Source organism: Temnothorax curvispinosus, unplaced genomic scaffold (assembly GCF_003070985.1).
Source record: "Temnothorax curvispinosus isolate PA1 unplaced genomic scaffold, ASM307098v1 QBEX01006876.1, whole genome shotgun sequence".
NCBI classification, from domain to species: Eukaryota; Metazoa; Arthropoda; class Insecta; order Hymenoptera; family Formicidae; genus Temnothorax; species Temnothorax curvispinosus.
In genome coordinates, this window is record NW_020216656.1 from 233,362 (window position 1) to 243,637 (window position 10,276).

The 10,276-nt window shown below is 38.4% G+C and overlaps 1 protein-coding gene across 1 annotated transcript; it reads right to left on the bottom strand.

Moving 5' to 3' along the window:
- Positions 1-925: 925 nt before the first annotated feature.
- Positions 926-8,134, bottom strand: LOC112456454 (keratin, type I cytoskeletal 9-like). The gene is made up of 3 exons (XM_025018990.1): positions 7,673-8,134; positions 6,736-7,457; positions 926-1,277 (listed from the first exon to the last, which is right to left on the bottom strand). The coding sequence occupies exons 1-3, from the start codon at positions 8,132-8,134 to the stop codon at positions 926-928; spliced, it is 1,536 nt and encodes a 511-aa protein (XP_024874758.1).
- Between the last annotated feature and the right edge of the window lie 2,142 nt (positions 8,135-10,276).

The following is a 10,276-nucleotide window of genomic DNA, read 5'->3' on the forward strand; positions in this document are numbered from 1 at the left end:
TGATTAAAAATATGGCACCCCGTGCCTTTCCTCGCCCGGCGGATGTTCGACCGGGCGGTATTCAGCTGATATTGGCCGAGAACGATGCAATTACGGGGCGCAACGTTACAAATTCTTCGAATTCTTTTGACGTAAAGCTAGTTTCACCATCTAATATCAAAATCTTTGGCTTACTATAAACGTTAAAATAATCCTTAAGACATCCAATTGTCTCACGCGATGTCGTTGACTTAACCGCGTACAGTTTTACAAATTTTGTGAATGCATTGACGACTAAAAGTACATGTTTTTTTTACGCATTCGCTCGTTTTACCGGACCGAAATGATCAACGTGTATTGTCGCAAAAGGCACATTCTTTTTAGGAATGTAATGCAAAAATCCCTCGGTTTTTCCCGACGTTTTCGAAAAAGCGATACACTTCGTACAGTCTTTAATGTGATCGTGAATTTTATACTTCAGATTCGGAAACCAATAAAATTTTTATAACAATGTTAGCGTTTTTTTTACTCCAAAATGCCCGAAATAATGATGTTTATGGAGTAAATCCTGCTTCATTTCTTGCGGAACAAAAAATAAAATTTTTGCGATACACAAGACCATTCCTTATTTCGTACAAGCTATCTTACTCTTTTTCTAAACGTGTCTTCAACTTTCTAATGACTGGATTTTGCATTTGACATACCGATAATTCGAACTCGAAAGTGTTAAGCTCAATTACTAAAATACCGTTTGCCCTGCTTAATGCGTCCACATGTTGCATTCTTTTTCCCGGCCTGTGTTCCGTGGAATAATCATAATTCTGCAACTCAAGTGCCCAGCGCGCGATTCTCGGATTTATATCCTTTTTATTTAACGTCAAAACCAACGCGTTGCAATTAGTAATTATTTTAAACAGAATACCTTGTAAGTATATGCGGATTCTTCTTAAAGCGTATTGCGTCCTTGTCTGAACGAGAAGACTCCGCGTCTGTCTTTTTTCCTACTACTACTACTACTACCACTACTACCACCACCACTACTACCACCACCACTACTACCACCACCACTACTACTACCACTACTACTACTACCACCACTACTACTACCACTACCACTACTACTACCACCACCACTACGACTACCACTACGACTACCACTACCGCTACCACTGCCACTGCCACTACCACTACGACTACCACTGCCACTACGACTACCACTACTACTGCCACTGCCACTGCCACTGCCACTGTCACTGCCACTGCCACTGCCACTGCCACTACTACTACTACTACTACTACTACTACTACACACACACACACACATATCTACGGATTATTTATGTAGAATCTAATGTTGAGCTAGCCGCGAGGAAACGCCCGTGTCATTCCTTTACACTCTCACTAGCACTCGCGCACTCCCAGCCTTGCGGAAAAAAACGGACTTGAGTTCGAAGGAAAGAGAGATTTATTCAATCAAGAGATACAACTCGGCTCGCGATACGTGTCTTGTCAGCTCGAAAGCGGCACCAATTCTGCTTAGCAACGTTTACAAACACGGTCGCCAAGAAGACAACTTGCGACTTCTCTTCTACAGAAAGGCGTTCATGGCAAACTAGACATCTTAATGAGTTGCCTCTTTTTTTTAAGTGACAATCGAATACAAACCGACAATTTTCATTAAATTTGAACTTGAATCTTTGACTCATAAAGTAGCGTAGATTGTCGGTGCAATTTATAAAATATAGACAAAAGAATGATAGCAAAAAGACCTGTTTTTTCGCCCATTTTTTGGACCTCGAATTTCTAACTTTTTTAATGCCAAATAGTACTATTAGATTAAACATTAATCCTAGTAAAATTTCAGGATGAGTATAGGCGCGGTTCCGGAGATACAAGGGGGTGAAAATAAGAGATATCGAAAATTCGTATGAGGGTAACTTTGTTATTTTAAGAGATATTTTAAATCTGCAAGCGGGTGCTGTTTTAGAATTGTTTGTACCCGATTCCGAAACAGCACCCGCTTGCGGATTTAAAATATCTCTAAAAATGACAAAGTTACCCTTATACGAATTTTCGATATCCCATATATTCACCCCCTTGTATCTCCGGAACCGTGACTATGCTCATCTTGAAATTTTACTGGAATTAATGTTTCATCTAATAGTACTATTTGCCATGAAAAAAAATTTAAAATTCGAGGTCCAAAAAATGGGCAAAATGCCATCATTCTTTTATACAAAATTCCAAGATATTTGAATTAAATTAATTTCTTCTAAATAAGAACGATTATTTTTCTTACTTTTAATTAGTAAAATTACTTTCTTAATTTTATAATTTTACTTATTCATCTTCACACATAAAATATATATTAGTTTTATTTACAAAATATTTTTATTTATAACAAATTTTTATATTATTATTACTTGTAATATTTGTTTGCTACCTTTATTTTATTAATATTGAAATTTTTATATATAGTTATTTATTTAATTGTAAAGTTATTATTTAAAATTTAATTATTTATAAAAACAATTGATAAAAAAAAACAATATAGACATAAAGAAAGAGAATTAAGCAATAAACGTTTAGTATATTTGTCAATCCCTATTTTCAAAAATTAAAAATTAAAAATTACATTGACTTAACTAGCCACAATTAAAACAAATTATGACGTTTCGGCCCTTGGTTTGGGCTCTTTTCAAGTGCAAACTATAACAACATAACGCAAAAATCATAAATAAGAGTCAATCAAAATATACGTATTGAAAGTAACAAAAAGTAATATCTAAATAATCCGTAAGAATCGTCTTTAAATGCACAAGACATCTATAAAAGACATGTATGAAAAAAATTAGACAGTATTATTAAAAGAGGTAAAGACAAATTAACTATTACCAAAAATACAGAAATTGTATACAAAATAAATTGCAATGACTGTAAAACATCTTATATTGGACAGACTAAACGTCATCTCGAGACCCGCATTAAAGAACACAGGAGAGACATTATTAAACATGATAGTAATCACTCTGTGGTTAGCAAACATCGCGTATCACGATTTCAAGTGGACGGAACCTGAGATTCTACATAAAGAAAAAAAACACGAGTAAGAGGGAAATTTCTGAAATGTTTTATATAAAAAAATTCAAAGATAATATTAACCTGCAAAAAGATACAGAGAATCTCAGTCCCATATATGATAGACTTATTATGATTTGTCAACTTGAAATTTCTCTTGTAAATATTTATCTCAACAAACTCATTTACCGCCTCATTGTTCTAAATCGCGCGATTTTATATTCAGTCTGTCTGCCGCTTTTGGACGAACAACATGTCACATTCGGTTATTTTTATAAGTCTATATCTTTTCTCTTGGACACACAAGACACGTAATAAGTTTTTATTTTTTAATTTTTTTTACATTTTATTACATCTTAACATTATTAACACATATATCACATTTTAGCTTTTATGATTTTTCTGAAATAATTTCATACATTACGGATGTCTTATGCTTTTAAAGACGATTCTTACGGATGATTTAGGTATTACTTTTTGTTACTTTCAATACGTATATTTAGATTGACTCTTATTTATGATTTTTGCGTTATATTATGTTATAGTTTGGACTTGAAAAGGGCCTAAACCAAGGGCCGAAACGTCGTGATTTGTTTTAATTGTGATTTAATTGTGGCCAGTTAAGTCGATGTAATTGAAATATGTATATTCGTTAATCATCACTGGCAAGTTACGAAATTGTTTGTTTTTAAGAATTTAAAGTTTCTATTAATAAATTTATATCAGTTTTAATCAATTTACTTACTCTTTTAGGCAAATTAAAATTGGTAATTATTTACTTTAGGGGACACCACGCTGATGACTTTTGAATAAATAAATGTCCGCCGACTAAAACTTTTTGAAGGTTACTCAAGGTCATGTCCTTGACAATATATTTCAAGATCGACGTGGTGTCCTTTAAAGTAAATAATTACCCAAGTTATATTATTTATACGTGTATTAATACATATCTATTTTTCTTTATTAGGTCATGCAGGCATCCATGTCCTACTTCACTGTATTATCGTCCTTCCGATAATTGTGGTAATTATTCTACATTGTGTGTTGTAGTATTATATAATATTATAATACTCTAATAAAATAGTGAGTTACTATAGTAAATTACTATAACAAAAATTAATAAAAAATTTAAGTGTAATTATAAATAAGAATTTTAATACTTATAACTGGTTGTTTAAAATCATATCAAATAAATTCTTTAGTTGTCTCTCGTCATGTAAAAATAATAAATTTTGAAGTAGCAACGGTGCGCCCGATCCTTCGTCACTTGCTGACAAGTCACGCATGTAATAAAAAGAACAAAGGCAATAACCGATCTTGTTTGTAACATTTCTTATTTATTTCTTAAAATTTATTGAAAGTCTTATGTATTGTTACTTGTTGACTGCTAATCGACATTTTAGAAGATAAGCAATCGCTGCTGTAGTACATAATGCACATGTGCGAGACTGATCATACCGATAGGTAAGAGATAGGGCGCGGATCGCGACAGCAAGCAGCGATCTAGAGAAAGCGTCGACAGTGGAACGTGTAGCGTGCAATAAAGGACCAAGTGTTGTCATTAGTCGGCTATATTCATTATTCCAAATACACTACAATGCTTGCGTTAGTTTATGCGTGCAAAAGATTTTATATTTGGTTATATGGCATTGAATTTGAACTAGTCACGGATCATAAGGCATTAGAATATATATTTGCGTCAAAGACAAAACTAAATGCTGGGGTAGAAAGGTTGGTGTTACGTTTGCAACAGTTTAAATACAAGGTAGTGTATGAGGAAGGAAAAACGAACATAGCTGATACGTTATCAAGATTAAGTATAGAGAAAGAAATAGGAACTAGTGGTCAAGGCATAGATGAACAATATGTATATTAAGCACGGTTGCATATACAGGTTGGATAACTCCTCGCTTTTTTAGTGGTGGGGGAAGGTCCGCTAAGCGGTCCTGTTTTCTAGTTTTTATTGCTACCGCGAGAGTTGTTACTATCGGGGAGGTAGTGGCGGCGCGTGCGCACTTATACTGTGTGAGAGAGACAAGAGATCTTAAAGCCTCCGCACAATGAAAAATATAAGGTACATATATTAGCAATTAAATTAGGACTAAAGAATTAAGAATAAAGTTGGATGCACGATAAAAAATATAGGCAACGGAAAAAGGGAATAACACAGACAAAAAATTTTTAACCTATTGGAAGCCATGTATTAATGTTATATTAGCTTTATTCCTGATTTTTTTATTTCTAATCGCTAAATATCTGTTCCTTATTACTTATATTTTTTATTGTGCAAAGGCCTTTATGTCTCCTACTAATAGTCACAATAATCGCAAGGTTTTGAGTTCCGATTCCGCTTTCTTCTTCTTAAATTATTATTATTATTATTATTATTTTTGACGTAGAACTACGTCTTTCTCGGGGGGTATGGGGGTATGACTGCAACGTTTTCTTGCAACGTTTTCATGCAACGTTTTCTTTTTCTCGAAAAGTATTAAAGAAAAATATACTTTATTATATACTTTATTATAGTTTTTGAAAGCTCTCGATGTAAGCTAAATGTTTTCGTGGTTAATTTTTTGATATGGGTTTGTTCTCGAAAAGTATTAAAGGAAAATATACTTTATTATATAGTTTTTGAAAGATTTTGATGTAAGCTAAATGTTTTCGCTCTTCGTTGGTTATGTTCTATTCTAATAGACGTAGTTCTACGTGTTAATTGCGGCACAGTGTTTACTGTGTTTGTTAATTTTTTTTTTATTATTATTATCATCGTCATCGTCATCGTCATCGTCATCGTCATCGCGTCATCGTCATCGCGTCATCGTCATCGTCATCGTCATGTATATAGTTACTTTATTACCCCAAGGGGTCCAAAAAGGCGTTTTGTAGGGACGTACCCAACCCTGTACATGTGCCTGTCATAGGCTCATCGGCGTTTTTCAGGGACGTACCCAACCCTTTACAAGGCTGAGTATCCACCCAAATATCTTCAAAAATCAAAATAACATCAAAATATAACTAAAATAAATTAATCTCAAAAAATAAACAGTATACATCAGTCTTGCTGCGATCGGCGTTTTTCAGGGACGTACCCAACCCTTTACAAAACCGGTGTGACCAGAATATCAGTATACATATACTCTCAAAATAATCAAAGTAACAGAAATTAGTCTTGTTGCGAATCTCTATTTGGGGATTTGCCAGGGGTGGCGCAGCCGCTGCCCGCAGACTACACTCTTCATCCTCGTCGACGAGTCATGCCTTAAGCTGATTCTCAGCGAGCATGTTCATAAGTTCAAGCGTTTCTAGGTAATCGGACCTGGTGACGTTGTTCGTGCCCTCAGGCAACCAGCCTCGATGGTGTCTACGCAGACCTGCGGCAGCGCCCCTCATTCCTGCGTGTTTCGGTCGCTCCTGTAATCTCTTTGTCCCAGGATGCCTTACAAGCAGGGTCGCACACACGCAGCATCTTGTTGCGCGTGTACCGACCGACACGTTACCGGCACTGGTCCCTCCTCGGATTGTCCTGAGCGCTGCCGCCGCTTCGGCACGCACCCGCCTACGCCCGGGCCAGCGATGAACCGCATCCCCTTAGTAACCGGCGGCACTTCGCTCCTCGGGTTTTTGCTGCCCGCTCGTGTCCCGCTGTATTCGCCCTGGTCTCTTCTTCTTTCTTCTTACTCGGCCTTTGTTTTTTCTTTTTTTTCTTTTTCTGTCTCTATTAGTAAGCTCTTCTCAAGCTCGCTCGCTATCTCATCTTCTTCTGATCCTTTTGTAATCCTACCGTCTTCTTCCCTCCTCTCCTTTCTCTTCTTCTTCTCTTCTCCTTCTCTAATTCTTCTTTCTACGGATTTATCTTCGTCCATCTTAACCTTTAGTCTGCTCCCTGCCCTCCTCCTCGCGTCTAATACCCTCCATTTCTCTTTTTCACTTCCCAGCCTCACCAGCATCGTCAGCCATTCTCCTCTCAGCCCTATTACGCTTACTTTCTTCATTTCTACCTTTAGATTCAGTTCCTCAGAGAGCAGTTGCCTCACCTTCTCCCAATTCGTTCCCTTTCCCATCCATCTGTTTCTCTCTATCCTTATTATTATATTTTTCTTCCTTCTCTCGTCGTCATTTCTCTCATCGTCGTCGGACCACCATTTTATTTCGTCTTGCCTGCCCCTGCTCTGCGCGCTTTCGTCCCTCTTTCTTTTACCCGCGCCCTGTTCCAGCTTGCGTATTTTTCTCTTTAGGCTCTCAATCTCCTCTCTCTGGTCTTTTATTTCCTTTTTCAGTCCTCTCAGTGTTTCCTTTGTTTGATCCCTTATCAGTTTCTCCAGCATCTCTTTCTCTACTGTCACCTTCGCTCTAAACTCCATTCCTTCCTTTTGTCCTGTGCTCCCCTTCTCTGACCTTATCTGTAATTAAAAAATTTTCTTAGCCATCTTCTCAGCTTCTATTTCCTTCCTCCCCCCCCCCCCCCCTCTTTCTTCTCTCGCTTTCCTCCCTTCCTCCCCCCCCCCCTTTTCACCCCTTATTCTTCCCCCCACGTCTTGCCAGCTCTCTCCCTCCCAATCGTCCCATCTCGAACATTCTTCCCAGACATGTTCCCACGTCTCCTCCTCCTTCTCACATATCCTGCACTTTCTTCCTCTTTTCCCCAGTATAGTCCCTCCCTGATCTCGTTGCCCAATCTAAACCTTGCAATTCTGCTCCATCTTGCCTCCTCCCAGCCTTTCTTTAAATAATCCGGTATCCCTTCCTTCCTTATAAACTTATACCACCTGTTGTATTTCGATTCCATAATCTTTCCCATTCCTTCTTGTCTTTGCTTCGCTTTCTCCTTGTATTCTAATGCCTCCTCCGTCAGTCCCTCCTCCCGTCCCATTTCTACACCGATACCCTCCAAGTAATCCCTTCTCTCCTGCTCCCATCTTCCTATTATCCTCTCCTTCTTCCATCTGTCTTTCATTTCTTCCAAACATTTCTTTGCTATTTTTCCTCCTTTACCTTCTTCCAGTTTTCTTTCGAATTTCCATGCTCTCTTGCTTGCTCTGGCTCCCATTTTTTCCCTTTCTAGTTCATCCCTGACCATGTACTCTGGGGTCCTCCAGTTTACACCGAGTGTCCATCTGAGGTATCTCTCGTGTATCCCTTCTACCTCCCTCCTTTCCTTCCATCCCTATATTTCTGCCCCGTATCCCATCACCGTCCATATCAGTGTATCATAAAGCCAGATCCTTCTTTTACAGTCCTTTTTCCACATTCTTTTCTCTATCCCCCACACTTCCCTCATTACTCTTGCTGCCTTCCTTTTTCTCTCTCTGATATGCGCCTCCTGCCCTCCATTCGCCATCAGCGTGTACCCCAGATACTTGAATTCTTTAACCTCTTCTAATTTCTTTCCCTTCCATCTCCAGTCATATTTCTTCTTCCTCCCTCCTCCTTTTCTAAATCTTATTATCTTCATTTTCTCCGTACTTAGAGTTAGGCCCTTCCTGTCTAGATATCCCTCAAGCCTGCTTATCATGGATCTCATGTCCTGTTCCTCCTTCGCTAGTACTGCTATATCATCTGCATACATTAGGGTGTATATCTTTTCCCCTTTTACACTCACACCCCCCCATCCTCCCTTCCTCATGTGATCCTCTATGTCTGCAATTAGAAGGTTAAACAGTATCGGGCTTAACGGGCAGCCCTGTCTTAATTCCTTCGCCATCCAGAATGAGTCCCCTTTTTCTTCTCCCCTTCTCACACTGTTTTTTGTTTCTCTCAGCACTTCTTCTACCCTGTCTATCAGTCCTTGCTTCATCCCTCTCTCTTTCATTGCCTTAATTAGAACTTTCTTATCTACTGAGTCAAACGCCGCCTTGAGGTCTACGAACAGAACTGTCATCTTCCCTTTCTCCTTTCCTAGGTGTCTGTTTATCAAATAGTTTAACATAAATATCTGGTCCATCGTCCCCATTTCTTTTCTGAATCCTGCTTGGTTATCGGGAATCAAGTTCTTCATTTCTACTTCTTTCCTTATCCTTTCTGCTAATACCGCCGTGTATATCTTATACATTGAGCTCTTTTCCTTCTCCTTTCTTCACTAATGGTATTATCTCACCCTCCTTCCACTGTTCCGGCCAGCCTTCCCCCCTCCATACCTGTTTACATATTTCCCAGACCCACCTCACCATCTCTTCTCCTCCATATTTCCATACTTCATTCGGAATTCCGTCCTTACCTATTGCCTTTCCTGTTTTTAGTTTCTTTATTACATTTCTAACCTCCTCTAACTCTATCTCTTCCTCATCTTGTCTGTCCCTCCCTCCTTCTCCTTTCACTACACTGTTTTCCACGCCTCCCATTAGCTCCATGAAGTATTTTTTCCATTCTTCTAGCCTTATGTCTTCGTTTATCCTCTTCCTTCTTTTCCTTACTCTACCTATCAGTTCCCATACCTTATTTTCCGATCTCGCCTCTCCTATCTCTGTAATCATCCTTTCCTTCTCTTCCTTTTTCTTTCTTTCACATATTTCTCTGTATTTCCTTTTTCCTTCTCTATATCTTTCTACCTCCCCTTTTCCCTTCCTTCATTTTCTTGGTTCTGCCCTCGCTTCTTTCTTTTTCTCCTTGCATTCTTCATCCCACCATCCTCTTCTGTTCTTATTAGTTCCCCGGCCCTCCCCCTTTTCATTCTCCTCTAGTATTCCTCTTATCTTTGACACCCCCTCCTCTATTTCCTCCTGCAACTTTCTGTTTCCTCCTATCCTTCCTAGCCTCTCAGCGAATTGTTTTCTTCCTTCTTCGCTCCATATTTCTCTTTTTCTTATCCCTTCTATCTTTTCCCCTCTCTGCGTTTTCTTCGCTCCGCCTCTTATCCACAGTATTAGCGGGTGATGGTCTGATTCTACTCTATCCCCTATTTCTAGTCTTTCTATTTTTCCTCTGCTATCTTCATCACCTATAATATAGTCTATAACTGTTTCGCCCTTTCCTCCCGTGTATGTGTATTCTCCTTCTTCTTCTCTTTTCGTACCACCATTTAAAATCATCAATCCTCTTTCTTCTATAAATTCTAGTAGTGTCCTTCCATCCTTGTTCACCTTCTTGTCTTTAGATTTTCTCCCTCTTTCTTTTCCACTTTCTTCATCTTCCTCCTCCCTTCCTCCCTCCTCTCCAGTTCTCGCATTGAAGTCGCCACCTATTATGGTCCTTACTCCTATTTTTCCCTCCTTTAAACAATCAT